Genomic DNA, 18144 nt, shown 5'->3' with positions numbered 1-18144 from the left:
TTTGAACTCAGGTCCTACTGATTGCAAGTCCAGCACTTTATCCACAACACCACCTAACTCCCCTGCAGCTTTACTATCAGGAGATATACATAAGTTACTTGAACAAATCATAAAGGACAATGTGACTGGCTGAGCAGAAAACCAACAATGCCTCTGAGGGCCAATAAAAGACTGAGCTGCTGGCTCAGCAAGGAGTGTAGGCTTGGGGGAACTTTGTAGAGGAGACTCCTGCAGAGAGGAGGGAATTTCTCTCTCTTCCCTCAACCCCAGTGTCCATGGAATCTAGCAGCAACTTGCCCAGAGGGAGAAACTATCCAGGAGTTTTGTTGAGAGAATTCCAAGCACTAGTGTGGGAGATACACTCCAAACAGATACAGACACAGACACAGACACAGACACAGATACAGACACAGACACAGACACAGACATAGACATAGACACAGACACAGACACAGACACAGACATAGACACAGACAGACACAGACAGACACAAACAGACACAGAAAGGCGAGTGATTGAGGGAGATAGAAGCTTTGAGGAATGGGGACCCCTGATAGCAGAAGGCAGTGGACCGTGGACTCTAGTGGAGCTAGTCTTAGCAATTATAAGTCATACTATGGAGAGGAGCATGAGTCTGGGAGCCCACCTGAACAAGCCACTTAGCAGAGATGGTATACCCAGTAGTGAGCTGTATGAGGATTCTATGAAGAAAGAAACATTCAGCCCCTGTAGTTATATAGGTATGTATTGCCTTGGATGCATGTTCTACTAATCCTCAGTCTCCTTTTCAGATTCATCATCTGTGTCCCATTTCTCTTCATTGGTTTACCCCCCAAAGCTCTATCCTACCACCTCTCTTTTCTTTCTACTCCCTCCCTCTTGATCTCATCAATTCCCATGGCTTCAACTATCATCTCTATGCAAATGCCTTTCAGATCTATAGAATTAAATCCTAATCTTTCTCAGAGTTCCAGATTCCAGTGATCTGCTTTATATCTCCACCCAGAAGTTCTGTTAGATCTCAAAATTAACAGATCTTGGAACAGCTAGGTAGCATAGTAGATGAAGCATGGGCCCTGGATTCAGGAGGACCTGAGTTCAAATCCAGCCTCAGACACTTGACACTTACTAGCTGTGTGACCCTGGGCAAGTCACTTAACCCTCATTGCCCCACAAAAAAATTTTTTTTTTAATTTTTTTAACTATGCAGCAGGCCAGTGGTTGGAAGAACAAAGGGAGAATAAGAAATGCCACAAAGGAGTTTTCACACTTCCACCAGATTGCATCCAGCATTCCCTTTCCCTGAAGTTCTTCATGCAGAAGCTAGATGACTACTTGTTGAGTAGGGATTCTTGTTCAGGTATAAGCGAAATTAAAGGTCCCTTCCAATCCTGAAATTCTCTGATTCTATATTTGTAGCATGGCTTTTTGTTCTTTATTTTATTTTTTACTTAAATCTCATTATTTCTAAGCATCTGAATTTCTATAATTTCCATCAATGCCAGCCCTTTTTTTCTCACAGACTACAACAGTACACAAAAGGCCAAACCATTCTTTATTGCTTTCTTGGAGTCCAGTCTTTTGCCTATTTGTCTGATTAGAAGTGAGTTGGACTGTGGTAGAATAGGTCAGGCACAATATAGTCAGTGTGGACACCATCAATCAGCCCAGATCCATTGTCATGGATAAACCAGCAAGAGACCTTGGTGCCATGTCCAGAGTCCTTTCTATAGTCTTTCTGTGAGCCCCTGGAAAGAAAAATTATCAACTGTAAAATTGGTCAAGATAGTGAGATGTTAGGGTCATACAGGGAAAAGTGGATCTGTCCAGGGTGGATGTTTAGGGGATCCTGTGTTATAGTTCTGACCCCAGGGTAGACTAGCAGAAGCATGAGCCCCTTGACATTGGTCCTGGGGCTTGGACTTTTCCATGGACCAAACATGCCCCCTGTGGCCTCTGTTACTGAAAGGGCTCCCAAAAGAAACCCCTAAACCATGAAAATAGTGATCACAGAACTCATAACAAATCCTGTGTGATCCAAAGGACAGTCCTGAGAAGTGCACAACATCTATAGAAAAAATAGATTTTCAGGAGACCCTATTTACCTGGTGACTGTCAGCTTATTGTTTTTCACGATCATCGTGGCATCTGGCTTCTTGGGGTCAGAGCTTGGCCGAACATCAAAAACTTCAAAGTCAAAAGGGTGAAAGAATTGTCCTAGAAAGAGAAAAGTTCATAGTATCAACACCACTTCTCCTTTGTCACTTCCCTAAAATGTCATTTTGGTATGGTAGATAAAATGCTAGCCTAGGAGGCAAGAGACCTCTATACTCATGGCTCTACCAGATTTGCTGTGTGACCCTGGGTATGCAATTTCACTTTTCTGAGCTTTTATTTCCTCATCTATAAAATGGGGAATAATATTTTTCTCTACCTAGCTCTCCAGGATGTTGTGAAAATCAAATGAAATATCATTGTGAAAGTGATTTGGAAACTACTGCATTAAGTAAATATTAAGTGTCATCATTATTATTATTTGGTGGGGGGGGATATTCCAAATAATATTCCTCCAAAAATACTATTATCATAGTAATGGCAATACTTCAGGGATCTGTGATTTTAGCAAATGTGGATGCTCCTTCCCCGGATGACAATTGCAATCCCTTTCAACATCTCGGGAGATCGTTTTCACGATCTGAAAGTAAAAAGTCATCGTTTGGTGGTCAGCCAGCTTTTCCAAATTCAGACAGGCTGAACAACACGTGGGTCAGTCTTCACAGTCTTTCTCACACAATAGGACTTTTCAGAACTTGTGATCCACTAGCATAGCCTTGGAGAGCCCTTCATGATGAATCACGTGGAGGAAGACTTTCGTGTGATCATTATTATCATGACTTGCAAATACTGGGAGTAATAAGAGGACATTATACCAAGCTCAGAGCACTTGGATCCCCCTAAAGAAGGGGTTCTTAAGCTGAGGTTTGTGATCTTATATATATATATGTGTGTGTGTGTGTGTGTGTGTGTGTGTGTGTGTGTGTGTATTAAAATATATAATATATGTATATATGTTTAATAACTATATTTCAATATAATTGGGTTCTTTTGTATTTCATTTTATGCATTTAAAAACATCATTCTGGAAAGGGGGCGTAGACTTCACCAGATTGCCCAAGGGGACCATGATGCAAAAAAATGTTAAGGACCTTGACTCTAAAGTATGATCAGACTCCTACCCAGCAGTCCATGTGTCTTTGTAGACATCCGATGACTATCAACTGCATATAGCCCAAGGAAGTCCTGGTGGACAGGATGTTTCCTCCACACCTGGTGTAAGATGATCACAAAAGTGACCCCATCTCCAATTGAGACCACCATGTTTTTCTTCCTGTTAATGGCCACTGACAAACTGAAAAACAAAAAGGATTTGGCGTATATTGAGAAGGATTATCACCAGACACTCTGAAAGGCTAATTCTGGGGAAGCAACAGCCCTGAATTTTTTTTTTGAGGGGCAATGGGGGTTAAGTGACTTGCCCAGGGTCACACAGCTAGTAAGTGTCAAGTGTCTGAGGCTGGATTTGAACTCAGGTACTCCTGAATCCAGGGCCGGTGCTTTATCCACTGCACCACCTAGCTGCCCCCACAACAGCCCTGAATTAAGGATGGAACCTGAGTTCAAATCCCTGAAATGGATGAAATCCCCCAAAACCTTCTGAGATCAATTTGGAGGGAAAATATGCACCTTGTATATAATATGGGCACACAACTAGTTCCATTAAGGGATTTGTTTGAGACCTGACCTGGGGGTCAGAAGACAACTTGATCTCTGTCTCAGACTCACCTAGTGAGGGGTCACTTTCCCCTTTTAGGCCTCACGATATATAAAAAATAGGGACAAATGGTCCCTGCCCTGTCCATCCCATTGGATTGTAGTGAGTCTCAGTTAGGATTCTGGCTATGAAAATGTAAAGTGCTGCAAATGTAGGAAATCATTATTGTTATTGTTATTGCTGTTGTTATTGCCATGGTTATTGTTTTCCGATTTACAACTTCATCTATTACTTTTGTTAGAACCAGAAAAGTTCCTGTGGGTCACTCCTCCAATCTGAATCTGTCTGATGAGACCATTTGGGAGTGAGGGGAGTGGCCTCATTCCCAGACGCCCCAGCTCCTCCAACTGAGTAGGGAACTACCCTCCAGGGATTTGTCCAAACCCTTCTGAAAATGGTTCTATTTTCTGTTTGTACTGCTTCTCAGAGTATAACTGGGGCTTAGTTCCTAAAGGTAGCTCTGTTGACCTTGGGTAAGTGATTTTGCCTCTCTAGGCCTTGGTGTACTCATCTGTAAGAAGGGGAAGCTTGGTTGGATGATATTCGGGGCTCCTTCCAGCTCTCAAATTTTATAATCCACAGTTTATTATTTTTTTTCTTTAAATCATTCAGAGTTTCTGGGCCTGGAGGCCCTGAGCCATTTGGAAAATCCATTTACCCATTTTGTGCGATAGTGACTGTGTCCATCCAGGTAAAGCTGGTTCTCCTGCCTCCACTCCACAGGGTGATCTTCTCTGTTGTCACTTCAATCTGCAAGTCCATTTTGGGGTCAACAATCCCAAGTCTCCCAAAGTATGACTTCATTTTCTTTGTTTCTGAACTGGCTTTCTTTTCTCCGATGATCTCCCCATTAACTGTGATGCCTGGACAGCAGCAGAATGAGGAGTATGGCTGAGTGATTCAAGGTCCTTGGCATTTGATTCCAGGACCTCTTCCAGAGATATGAACTCTTCTCTGCCAGCTGACTTACTCCTAACTCAGCCCTCAAACTGACCCCTGATCTTGGCCTTGTTTGTAGAAGCTGTTTGCACATTGTCTCACCCATTAGGCTGTGAGTTCTTCACAAGCTTTTGCCTCTTTTTATATCCCCAATACTTAGCATAGTGCCTGGAACATAGCAGGTGCTTAATAAATGTTTATTGACTGACTGGCTGGCCATAAACTAAACTCTGACCCTAACCCTTGACTGACTTATAACCTAGCCCCCAGACTAACCCGTGGAAAGAGCGCTGGGTGACCCAGAGTATGTCAAATGAGATAACATCTATAAAGCGCTTTGTACACTTTAAAGCCCTACTAATCGTTAGCTATTGTTATTGTTGGCATGTCATTCAACCACAGTAGGGCTCAGCTTCCTCCATTTTAGAGTAAGGGGGTTATACCAGATATCCTCAGAGGTCCCTGCCTCTGAGCATCTCAGACCTGATAAGACTGCAGAGTGGACTTGTTGTTGTCACCTGATTCTGCTCAGTCTCCCCCACAGCCTTCCTAGGGATCATACCAAGAGCACGTATATGGTCAGTCTACCCCTAGCCTTCCTGTTCCTCAGCTCCCACCTGTGTCTGGGTCCCGGATGAGGTTCAGCACCACCCCTGGCTGTGCATCAATGTTGAAACAGAGGGCATCATCCTTCTGGGGCACTTCAATGATAAAGTGTGGGTCTCCGTCTACTGTTGGCACATGACAGGTAAAACATGGGTTAGACACTTGGGAAGGACAAGGTGCAAAATACTTTATAGCATTGTCTCATTGGAGCCTCACGCCAAGCTTGAAAGGTAGTTACTATAGGTATTATTATCCCCGTTTTCCAGATAGGGAAGCTGAGACTTTGAGCGGTTAATTGACTAGACCAGGCAAGAAGTATCAGATGCACAATTTGAACCTAGGTCTTCCCTGACTTCAAGTCCAGCAATCTCTTTGCTGTACCACTCAGCCTCTCAAAGGCCCTGAAATGGGTCTATAGCTCTGATTTTGACCCAGGAAGGTACTGAGGGGCTTTGTTCATGGAGGGGGTGAGAGGCTTGACCAGCCTAGGGTGACTGGTAATGTAGGGTAGCCTAGATTTTGATTCAACTCTATCTTCAGCAAGGTGGTGCTATGTACTCTGTGTACTACACAGAGTGCTGGGCCTGGAGTCAGAAAGATCTGAGTTCAAATCCAGCCTAAACCACTAGCTGAATGACACTGGCTGAGTCACTTAACCTCTCTTTGCCTCAATTTCTTAATCTGTAAAATGAGGATAATCATAGCTCCTACCTCCCAGGGTTGTTGGGAAGATCAAATAAGAATAATTGTAAAGTACTTAACACAGTAAGCATTATATAAATGCTATTATTATCATGATTCACTTAGATATTGGGGGTAGAAGAATGCTTCACTTCTTATCTTATTTTAACCTAAAATCTAATACCTGAATCTTCCTTCCTTGCTCTTCTCTCTCCCTTCCTCCTTTTCTTTGCTCCTTCTTTGGGCTTCCCTCTTCGTCTCCTTTTCTCATCTCTCCCCTCCTTCACATAGGATTTTTTTTTGTAACTCTTCCTTTGTTTCCCTCTGACTCCCCCATTTCTATATAATAACAAACATGGGTGCCTAGTACCTAGAATGACATTGTGTCTCATAATGAACCAAAGAAAGGATAAAACCCAGCCAGTTGTCATCCTGAAGGAGCTACCAGACTAATGTAGGGTGGCTCACAGTTTAATGACACCCCATAGCTCTGATAGGAACTCTCTGATAGGTACAAAGTGCTATGGGGGATGGAGTGGCTCAGCTAATCTTTCCCCACCAGCTGTCTTTCCCAAGGCCTCCTCCACCTCTCCCTCCCTCCCACCAGCCTCTTCCCCTATCTATGGACTTCCTCTTCTTCCTCATCTCCCCCAGAACTTCTCCCTAGTCCCCCTTCTTTCTCTATCAACTTTCTCTACCACCAAGACCTCTTACCCAAAGCCTTCCTTCCTTTCATCCTACAAGGTTTCTCCCATGAGCCATCTTTTTTCTTCCAACCTCTTCCCTTGAGGTTCCTCTTTTTAGGTTTCCAATTCCCTCTCCCTCTGGATAACTCTTCCTCTCCTCCAACTAAGAATTTCTCCACTTCCCTCCAGACCTCAATTCACCCCTTCCCTCTAGCCCTCTCCAACCTTATCCTCTCTCCCAGGTCCCTTTTCACTAGCTCCCTAGGTCTCTCACACTGGCCCAGAGGGAAGAAAGGGGTTTTCTCAGGGGACTTTTGCTGGTGCTGGTAATGGAATCAAAGCCTTCAGAGAAGATTTAAGGCTCACCAAAGTAGTAGGGATTAGGTGGAGGCTGGTAATTGACTTGAGTTGCATCTGAAAAGACACAAAGGAGAAAAACAGTGGTATTGCATGAGGAAGGCTTGGTCCCCAATGAGATTGTTGACATTAATACCCAGATTTGGATGCTTAAGAAAAGAAAACATTTTTATGAGTCTTTGAAATAGGAATATGCTTTGATAGTTTGATAGTGTCTTCCCACCCATCCTTCCATCAGCTGACAATATATAAAAGGCCTTAGTCATCAACTTTTATAGAAAAATCATTTCTTGAATCCTAGCCCGAACCCTGCCAGAATGGGATACTCAGGGGCAGCTAGATGGTGCAGTGGATAGAGCACTGGCCCTGGATTCAGGAGGACCTGAGTTCAAATCCAGCCTCAGACACTTGACACTTACTAGCTGTGTGACCCTGGGCAAGTCACTTAACCCTCATTACCCCACCAAAAAAAAAAAAAAGAATGGGATACTCACAGACATGCGAGATTTTATCAGCCTTCACTGTAAAGGAAAGATAAGGCAGCTGTGAGCAGATTTTTAGAACTTTCCTCCAGGCCTCATAGTCTACCCTTGGGTTTATCTACCAGGACTCCCTGTGATTCCTCCAGACTTTGGACTTGAGCTAGGTTATTGTAGTGAGGATATCTCTGGGCAAGGTGGAACCCTAAAAGGCGAGAGATCATATAGAATAGCTCTGGTTTTGTGGCTGACACCTGTGCTCCTATCCTAGCTCTGACATTTACTAGTGAGTAACCCTGGACAAGTCTCATAATGCCTTTAGACCTCAGCTTCCTCGCCTGAAAAATGAAGAGGTTCAATCAGATGATTCCCAATGTACTGCCATCACTAAAGTCTATGGAAAATATCTGCTTACACACCTTTCTTCCTGCCCTTGGACCCCAAGGGAAGGATTCTTAGAGGCTTGTGTTTTTGGTTCCTCCCTCCTCTTGGGCAGAGGTAAAAGCCAATAACTCGTGATAAAGATGGTTAGTATTTCTATAGCCCTTAATTTACAAAACTTATGCTATGAGGTAAGTAGTACCAGTATCATTTTAAAGATGAGGGAACTGAGAATCGGAGAGATTAAGTGACTAGCCCAAAGTCAGACTATGTAACTGGCAGAGTTCTGAACCCAGGTCTTCTGGCTGTAAATATCACCTCAGGAGGAATAACCTTGCTTCACCACCCTGCCTCTCTCTTATGGAGGAAAGGGTTCCACACTCTTCCTTCCATTTCCAATCTAATAGTCCAACCCAGCTTTCCTATCACAACATTGCTGTTGTGATGTGCCCGTTCTATAGCCTCTCTGTATTTTCTGAGCAGGAGGACCTCAGGCCATATCATCTGAGGCACCTATGAGATCAACTTTGGGAAATGGTGGGAAGGGGGTTGGGATCCCCTTTATAACACTACTATTGAGTGGGGGTGGGGTTAGGAGCAGGACAAGCAGGACAAGGGGCTATGAATTGTCAGGCTGTTAGGTAAATAATTCCTTACATTTGCCAAAGATCTTTCATTTCCATTACTTCACTGGATCATGGCAACCATCCTATGGGTTCTACAGGATAGGGAATTTTACAAATGGGGAAACTGAGGCCAAAGGAGGGGAAGTTACTCATTCATAGCCACATAGTAAGTTAGTGACAAATCTAGAACTAGGTCCCCTGACCTACTGTGCTCCTTCCATCACCATACAGAAGTGAGTAATATGAGTGATACCATAGCAAAGTCCTCTGATATTTAATTTCACCTTTGGCAATGCCAGGGGGTCTGGAACTATAGAGCATGGGCACAGAGACCAGGCAGTAAGGGTGCTCAGAGAAGCCTGTAGATTGCTTGGGAGGAGCTTTCCTATTTCTTTCCCATTCCCTTCCCTCTCCCCATGAACCCCAGCAAACACCAGCCAATAGCAGGTCTGAAGACTTACCTTCTGTTTTCCCAGCCAATGAAGTGATGGGGAAAAAGAAAAGAGAGAAGTCAAAGCTGGGATCTGCTGCACAGAAACCTAAGGCAGTTAATGGTCCCAGATTCTGAATTAAGAGAGACATGATTCATTTTGTGTTGAAAATGGATAAACCCAGACTGGACATTGCTTAGAATCAAGGCATTATTCAGTGGAACTATTCTCAGAGGTCATCTTGTCCAGTGCCCTTATTTTACAGAGGGTGGAAACTGAGGCCCACAGAGACCAAGTGGTCTGCCTAAAGGCCCACAATGAATTAATAACACTGCAGGGATTTGAACCTAGGCCACCTTATTCCCAGATCAGTGACCTTTTGTCCTAAATCCATTGTCTCCAGTCTGTAGAGTACCCCCACTCTGGCTCCCCCCAAGCCAGCCTCCCAGTCCCTTTTCTCTGAGGTTCTTGCAAAGCTCAGTCTCTGGGACTCCTACCTTCCCCAGGCTTGTCTGCAATGGACTGGGATTCTTCATTGTCTTCTGGTTTGGTGACCACCATGGAGGTCAACGGGGTCACAAAGTGGTACTTGAGGGACAGATCCAGAGCTTGGGCTGTCAGGTTGTTCTTCTCTTCCCCCTGAGCATTCTTCCTGTGAGGGAGTGGGCAAAGAGGTGAACCCTCTGAACAGATGTACCCCAGAGCCCCCTTCCCACTCCAGTGCTGATGTAAGACCCCCTGGGTCTTTCCCTTCCTTAGCTGCTTCATTTGCATGAGTCCTGCTTATGCATACAACTGGAAACTCCCTGGAACCACACATGTCTTGGGAGCTTCGACACCCCTCAGGGATGGATTGGTTCCTTAGCAACAGTGCCTGGGCTCTGAGATAATGGGAAGTAGATGTAGAGACAATGGTCTTCAAGATGGTGCCCTGAGAAGTCTATTTGTGGGCCTCAACTCAGTTCAACACTAGCTCCTGAAGGTAAATTTCCTAAAACAGAATCTAATTTATAAGACTAATGCTGATCTGGACACTGGTTCAGTCCCTACCAAGTGGGTTCAGCACTTGGGGCTTAGCATGAGGGCAAGAGGAGGATTTGATTCAGGGAAGCAGTTGAGAAACTGAGGAATCCTTAGCTGAGATGATGGTCAAACAAAAATCAATCCTGAAATGTACTGCTAAATGGTAATTATTAACTTAAAAGATTGATGGGAGGGGGCGTTCCCCTACCCAACTTGATAAGTTTGTTGTTGTCAGTCATGCCCCACTCTTCATGACCCCATAGACTATTCTGTCTGTGGGGTTTTCTTGGCAAAGATACTACTCCAGAGTAGTTTGCCATTTCCTTCTCCAATGGATTAAGGCAAATAGAGGTTAAGTGACTTGCTCAAGGTCACACAGCTAGTAAGTGTGTGAAGCTGTATTTGAACTCAGGTCCTTCTGATTCTAGGCCCAACACTCTGTCCACTGAGCCACCTAGCTGACCCTAAGTTTACAGAGTGATGTCTTTGTCTAGGGCTAGGAAAGCAAATCCCCATAGACTGCATGAATTGCCCACTGGCACCTTGTTAAAAGGACAAACGATAACTCCTGATTGATTTTCAGTGACCTAGGCTGCCAAGGTAACTTTCATGTCAAAAGGGAGGCCTAGTAAAGCTCACTGACACACTGTGTTTTGGCATCTTTTCACCTTTGTCCTTTTCAGAGAAGAGCGGCACTAAGACCATACCTTGGTCCTGACAGGAGAAAAAGGGGAAAGGGCTGGAAAAAGGGGGTGATGGTATATGAGTTCTGTGGATATGCACAATCTCTCATTGGGGGCATTAGTAATTGCACTGGGAAAGAAACACAGGGAAACTACATACACCATCCCATGTGACCAAAAGGAGTTCATGGACAATCAAGGACAATATCGCTCAAGTGACTCCTTGTTAGAGATAGGGAGCTTTCCTGGGAAGTTTGTTTCCAGAATCTAGCCTTCTAGCCAGAGAAGGAAGATTTCTTGGGTGGTGTTAGCCTTGGAGGTTGTCTTGGAAGTATCTTTAAGTTCAGGAGTTTGGGGACTGGGTTTCTAGAGAGAGAAAAAAGAGTTCTTTGGTGTCATGCATCTTGGAGAAAGGATTGCCCACATGGCCCTCACAAATAGAGAAGCAAAAGCAAGGAGCATTAAAGCTAAGACACAGTTGAGCAAGACATCAAGATCCTGCTACTTGGGGGCAGCTAGGTGGCACAGTGGATAAAGCACCAGCCCTGGACTCAGGAGGACCTGAGTTCAAATGTGACCTCAGACACTTGACACTTACTAGCTGGATGACCCGGGGCAAGTCACTTAACACTTATTGCCCCCCCCAAAAAAAAGATCCTGCTACTCCTCACTATTACAGTGAATTATTTGGAGGGTGCAGGTCCAGTGGGAAAAGGTTTGTTTGCCTGTCAAGGCAGCATCATAAGTCTGGGAGGGATTGTATAAGACTTTGTAAAAGAGAGAGATTTCACCAGAAAATCAGAATTGCTCTGTTAACAACCTCATGGTCAGTTACCTCCTAAGGGGAGTTAATGGGCTATAGTGAGTGCTTTCTGGTTTGTTTGGTGTGTTTTTTCCTGTATTTCTTTATAGGTACTGGTGAGTCCTTTAAATCATCTGAACTTTCTTTAAGTTAAAATAAAACCTGTCCTCTACTTATAGGCATATGTTACCTTCAGTGTTTATCTAGGAGCTGGGGACTGTATTGACCACCTTTGTATAAATCTAGATACAAGATGCATTTAGAGATTATTTCAGAGTAAATATTTGGTATAATGAGCCAAAGACTCCATTGACCTTCTAAGGGAAGTTCTGAAAAGCAGACTTTGCCCAATGAACTTGAAGTCTTGGGAGACCCTGTGCCAGGGAATATACTGACTTCAAGATTGCCTCAGAGTACTGGCTAAGAGGGAGGTGTGAACAGGTTTACCGCTTTTCTAGGAGTTGTTCAATTGTGAGGTAGGCCCAGAGTCTCTCAATGTAGTCCCCAAAGATGTATTCTTGCTCCTCGAGGGCTTTTTCCATCTCCCTCATGTCCACTTCTTCTGTGAAGGTCAGGTCATTTAAGGCCTGGGGAAAGTGGAAAAAGGATGAAGGGCAGGATCCCAACCTTGGCAGAAATGGGAGAATGGGATGCTGTGTTCAGCAGAAGATCAAGGCCTTAGACAGTAGAACTAATTCTTGTCCCATGCCAAATCCTCGATTATATGGAACATATTCATATGTTTATTTTGCAGGGCTGGCTATGGGGGTGCTTTTGCACTTTCTCGGATTCATACAGAGAGGTGATTGCTATTAGGCTTCCAGATTTCCAGAGGAAGAAGCCAAGGGAGTGATGGTTATGAAGCTAGTGACTTTCCTAACACTGGAACCTGTACCATCTATGAGAAAGAATAAAATCTTAAGAACCAAATCCCAAGTCAGCAAGCTTCTAAATTCAGATGGCACAGTGGGACAATCCCCCTTCTGATTAGGAGTCCAGTAGAAGGCCCCCAATCCAGACAGTGACTCACACCATGTCCCTTTACATCAGCAACAAAGCTGTTTGTCTCAAAGTCCACCAGTTTTCCAGCCACCACAATCTCAGAGCCATCGTAGAAGTGCTGGTAGTTGTTCTGGGTGATGTCACTGATGGCATTTTGTGGGTACTCCAAGTCTACATTGACGAGCAGTGGGTTGGCCACTTCATCATAGAAACCCTGAGAAATGCAAGAGTTGGAACATGGTTACCCCTGACACCCAGGGCTCTGGGACAGGCTCATTGAGTCTCTCAGAATATCAGGGATGGAAGGGTCCTTAATGCTTATGTAGCCTTTAACTACACAAGGAAAGAAACTGTGTCCTTGTGATTGAGAAACAGGGAAGGAAGAGGAAGTCAGAAAGGCAACCCTGCTAAGCATTTATGAATGTCGTCATGATGGGAGCAATTCTCTTAAGTAGCCCAGCAGGCTGTGACCTCCCTGCTGCTCCTTAGCAAGGAGCTACCAACAATTTGGGAACTTGGCCTTGGAAATTATACTCATGGAATCTTAGACTAGAAGATGGGATTATTGGATTCCAGGCTTGTGAATTTGAATCATAAGATATTTGAGGTCAAAGTTAAAAATCAGAGAATCTTTGATTTAGAAATTAGAATGGCAAAACTTTAGACTTATAAATTAGAATCATAGATTTTAGAAGTTGAAGAATGAACCATGGAATCTCACACTTACAAATGGGAATGAAGGATCTAGAAGTGGCAGTTAGAAGCTTGGGGGGGGGGTCTTCTTTTGGAGGGAATGTGACAGAGATCAGGTACAGACTTATTATTTAATTGTTGTAGGGAACTCAGTGTAAAAACTCCCACAACTGATTAGAATAACAACTCAACTGGAATTTACAGTTCCCTGGACACTGAGGGTTTTAATGACTTACCTTTCTTTGGTCACACAGTTAATGCATCAGAGAAATGCCTTAAACCTAAGTTGTCCCAACTCCAGGGTAAGTCTCTGACCACTATGGTATTCTGTCACTTATGGAATGCTAAATTTGTACAGTAGAATAGAATCATAGAAGTTAGATGCACAGAATTTTAGACTTTGAGGTTAGAATCAAAAAATTCTGGAAGTAGAAGTGAGAAGCATAGAATGACTGTTTCTTGTGCCCAAGATGCTGGGGGCAGAGGGAATATTTATTACTGACATGGGGTTTGACTTGTACCTGCATTTGCAAGTCGGCATCAGAATCTTCATAAATTCGTCGGGCCACCCCATGATTCTCCAGAGCCATCTTTTCCAGGAAGTTATAATTGACATCATTGCCAAAGCCAAGGTTATATAAAGGAAACTTGCCTCCAATGGCATTCCTCACATTCTCCTGGATTTTTTCAACTCTACTTTCTCCTACAGGAGGAAGTACAGATGAGTCAGGGCAGGATTCAGAGATGAACACAATGGGGTGAGTTAAAAATGGGGGAAAAGAACATGGAAAGCAATTTAGGAAATCTTTTTTAGCTTGATGAGATAAACAGTGTTTAGCAAGGGATCTGATCCATCCCTTGGACAATTAAATTCCTGTACCCAGGGCATCCCTGAAACAAGATAAGTGAGATGTAAGCCACTGGCCTTGTGTTGTTGAAGAAACAAAAGAAGCAAGAAAAGGTGGTAGCTATCCCAAATGATTTTATTTTTTGGTTCACTTAAGGTCCTCCTCCCAAACCCCGAGTTGTGAGTTGCAGTGCCACAACTGTGCAACTTCCTCCCACCAAGAGCAGGGGTCTCTTTGTCAGTAGCCCTGTCATCCCTACCTCACCACATGGTCCTCCCATCTTTTCTGCTGCTTGGCCACCTACCAGTATTGGCTTCCCCATCTGTCAGCATGATGATTATCGATGTACTTCTGTCAGGGACTATTCCCATCTCTCGACCTTTGTTCACCATTTCAATAGCCTTGAGAAGGGCATCATTGATGTTGGTCGCTATGACAAAGACAGACAGATAGAATTCCATTGAAGGAGAGAGCTCCATGGTCTTCTACTTTGTGGTGGATAGCGCACCTAAGAAGACTTAGAGTCTCCTCTCTAATGAGATTCTCTCTCTCTTTCTCTCTCTCTCTCTCTCTCTCTCTCTCTCTCTCTCTCTCTCTCTCTCTCTCTGTCTCATTCTCTCTCTGTCTCTCTCAGCCTCCCTTTCCCCATCTGTAAAATAGGAATGGCAATCTTTGTGCTTAACTATGTCAAGAAGCCATTGTGAGGATCCCAAGTAACAATGGATGTGTAAGTGCCTTAGGAAAACGTAAAAAAAAGATGTAAAAACTTTCTGAGTATGAGACAGTATGATGGTAATTATTCTACCCTAGAAGAGGATGCCATGGGAGTCCTCCACTGATTTTTCTTCACAAAAACCTGATGAGGTAGGTCAAGCAAAATGTTATTCCCATTTCACAGATTCAATAGCAGATGTATTGAGAGCCCAAGTGGCTTGCCCATGATTGACTAGCTAGTGTCTGAGGCAGGATTTAAACCTCCTGGTCCATTGCTCTATCGACTATATCACCCTACTTCTTTTACATTTAAAAAAAAAATTTTTTTTTTGGTGGGGCAATGAGGGTTAAGTGACTTGTCCAGGGTCACACAGCTAGTGTCAAGTGTCTGAGGCCGGATTTGAACTCAGGTCCTCCTGAATCCAGGGCCAGTGCTTTATCCACTGTGCCACCTAGCTGCCCTATCACCCTACTTCTTAGAAATCATTTAGACATTCCCCTAATTTTATGGAGGAGGCTGAAGCCCAGATCGAGAAAAAGACTTAACCAAAGTCACATAATGAATGAATGAGAAAAACAGGATTGTAGGGACGTTCAATATGGGAATGGCATCTGACCTTGGCAGGATATGTAAGTTCCTTTTGAGCAGAGATTGTTTCATTTATTGTATGTGTATTCCCAATGCCTAGCATGGTGGCTGGTATACAGTGGTTGCTTGATATATGTGCTGTTGATTAATTGTTTGATGTAGGCTCTGAGCTGTGTCTCCAACAATGGGCCCTACAATGAACCATTTGAATTCTCTTTCCTAGTTTCCCTTGTGATCAAAGGCACTTATACATGAGTCATTAGAGGGATGGAGGAACAGGAGCTGACTTTGCATTAAAGAGAAGCAAAGTAGGGGCAGCTAGGTGGCGCAGTGGATAGAGCACCAGCCCTGGAGTCAGGAGTACCTGAGTTCAAATCCGGCCTCAGACACTTAACACTTACTAGCTGTGTGACCCTGGGCAAGTCACTTAACCCCAATTGCCTCACTAAAAAAAAAAAAGAGAGAGAAGCAAAGTAGTGAGGATGAAACCCATGCCTTTGGCCTGAGGTCTAACTTGCTGAGCCACCTGACCCAAATAAGGAAAGCTTTAAAAATGTCTTTGAGCACTGCTTTCTTATCTCAGAATGCTGGCAAGGAGAAATGAATAGGTCATGTACTCTCCAGCCTTGGAGACCCTCTTGCGTTTCCAGCCTGGTGAAAGCTGGCAAAAGAACTTAGCAAACAGAGATGATTGCGACTGTTGAGTCCAAGACCCACTTGGATCTAGAGGATGGATGATAAAACGAAAAAGGGGCCTTTGGGGGTGGGATGGAGTACATAAAGCTGGTCAACTATACTGACAGTTCCTTACCTCCTCTGTCTTGAATGTTGTGTACAAATTCTTTTGCTTCCTTGAGGTTCTCAGGAGTGGCTGGGACCAAAGTGTCTTTCCAAGTGGTCACATCTGAGCTAAACAGGATAAAATTCAGGAAATCACCTGCTTTTACATCATTCAAGATATGAAGAAGTGCCTCCTTTGTCTGCAAGAGAGATTATAGGTGATTTTTTTTTAATTTAAAAGACACAAGGGCAAAAAACTGCTAGACAGATACAAAGAATGGAGTTGTTCTTTAAAATATCAGGACCAGTAAGGCTTAGTGGATAGAATTTTGATTTGGAGTCAGGACAACCTAGGTTTGAATTTGAATTCTGATACTTCCTAAACTGTGTGATCCTAAGGAAGGTATTTAACCTTCTGGAGTCTATTTCCTCATCTTTAAAATGAGGATAACAATACTTATCTCAAAGCCATGTTGTAACATTTGAATGAGTTCATGTACGTGTAGCATTTTGAAAAGTTTAAGATCCTATATTTGTTAGTTATCATTATGAATTAGATATCAAGAGAGAGATCAAAGGAAAAACAGGTATACTGCTTAGGGAGGCTAGGGTGATGACAATGCACACAGAGAGAAGGTAAAATGACTCAACTCTTATTTGGCTTCTGTTCTTTATCTTAAGAAGAATTTTTAGAAATGGAAGGCTAGTACAAAAAAAAACAGGTAATGAGTTAAAAAATAAGACAAGTGAAGAAATCATAAGAGAACTCCCAGCTGCTTTTAATGATGTTAGTCAATAGGTTCAGAGAAACTACATATCAGGCTGGTAAAAGAATTGGGATGGGTATTTGCTGAGTTTATATTGGTGATCTTGGGGGGAAAAAAGCATGGAGAATGAGGGAAGTTCTTCAAGACCAGAGGTAGGCAAACATCCTGATTTTCAAAAAGGGAGAAGAAAATAGATTATTTAAGCGCTAAGCTAGTGAGATTTAAGTCCTGGCAAAGTTTGGAAGGGAAGGAAGGGAAGAAGAGAGGAAAGAAATGGAAAGGAAAAGAAGGAAGGAAAAGAAGAGGGAAAGAGAAAAGGAAGGAAGAAGGGAAGGAAAGAAGAGAGAAAAAGAAAAGTAAAAGAAATAAAAGGCAGAGAGAAAAGAATACATGGTTTGTGAGCAATTTGAAAAGGAAGAGGCGATCAGTAAGGGTCAGCACAGGTCCATGAAGAAAAGCCATAATCAAGCAATCTTATTTTCTTTATTTACAGGGTCAATGGACTAGTAGATAAGGGGAATGTTGTAGACCTAGTATACCTAGAATTAAGAACTCATTGAATAACTTGACCCTGAAAGTAGAGACTAATGAATGGATCAATGTTAAGGTAAAGGGAGATATATAATAGAGTATCCAAGATGTCTTTACATGGTCCTCTGCTGATCAACATTTTTTTTTTTGCTGGGGCAGTGAGGGTTAAATGACTTGCCTAGGATCACACAGCTAGTAAGTGTTAAGTGTCTGATTTGAACTCAGGTCCTCCTGAATCCAGGGCTGGTGCTCTATCCACTGCGCCACCTAGCTGCCCCTGCTGATCAACATTTTTATCAATTATTTGGATGAAAGCATAGATGACATACTTATCAAACTTGCAAAGGACACAAGGTTAAGAGGGATAGCTGGGGTGGCTAGGTGGTGCAGTGGATAAAACACCGGCCCTGAAGTCAGGAGTACCTGAGTTCAAATCCGACCTCAGACACTTAACACTTACTAGCTGTGTGACCTTGGGCAAGTCACTTAACCCCAATTGCCTCACTAAAAAAAAAAAAAAAAAAAAAAGAGGGATAGCTAATGCTCTGAGTGAAAATTAGAATTTAAAGAGAATTTGATTGGCTTTAATCACCAAATCTAAGAAGATAGAATTTAGAAGGGATAAATGTAAAACTCATAAATTTAGAGCTGAAAGGTACATTGGAGACCATCTGGTCCAAGCTCCTCATTTTAC

At 43.2% G+C, this 18144-nt stretch overlaps 1 protein-coding gene across 4 annotated transcripts in view; it reads right to left on the bottom strand.

Annotated features, from left to right (window-relative positions):
* Positions 1-1536: 1536 nt before the first annotated feature.
* Positions 1537-18144, bottom strand: part of LOC122755579 (inter-alpha-trypsin inhibitor heavy chain H3-like) — a 34790-nt gene continuing 18182 nt past the window's right edge. For 2 of the 4 annotated variants that reach the window (XM_044004203.1, XM_044004224.1), the window contains 14 exons: positions 16184-16352; positions 14374-14499; positions 13743-13924; positions 12557-12742; positions 11974-12113; positions 9516-9670; positions 9049-9051; positions 7596-7622; positions 7111-7158; positions 5389-5502; positions 4491-4695; positions 3237-3409; positions 2106-2217; positions 1537-1748 (listed from right to left, as the gene is read on the bottom strand). In XM_044004203.1, coding sequence (XP_043860138.1) covers positions 1598-1748; positions 2106-2217; positions 3237-3409; positions 4491-4695; positions 5389-5502; positions 7111-7158; positions 7596-7622; positions 9049-9051; positions 9516-9670; positions 11974-12113; positions 12557-12742; positions 13743-13924; positions 14374-14499; positions 16184-16352 — 1791 coding nt within the window. In that variant the 3' untranslated portion in view covers positions 1537-1597. The remainder of the gene's footprint in view (positions 1749-2105; positions 2218-3236; positions 3410-4490; positions 4696-5388; positions 5503-7110; positions 7159-7595; positions 7623-9048; positions 9052-9515; positions 9671-11973; positions 12114-12556; positions 12743-13742; positions 13925-14373; positions 14500-16183; positions 16353-18144) is intronic. The other 2 variants (XM_044004210.1, XM_044004218.1) reach the window with 2 other exon arrangements.

Source organism: Dromiciops gliroides, chromosome 1, assembly GCF_019393635.1.
Source record: "Dromiciops gliroides isolate mDroGli1 chromosome 1, mDroGli1.pri, whole genome shotgun sequence".
Taxonomy (NCBI): domain Eukaryota; kingdom Metazoa; phylum Chordata; class Mammalia; order Microbiotheria; family Microbiotheriidae; genus Dromiciops; species Dromiciops gliroides.
This window is presented reverse-complemented; position numbering and strand designations above follow the sequence as displayed.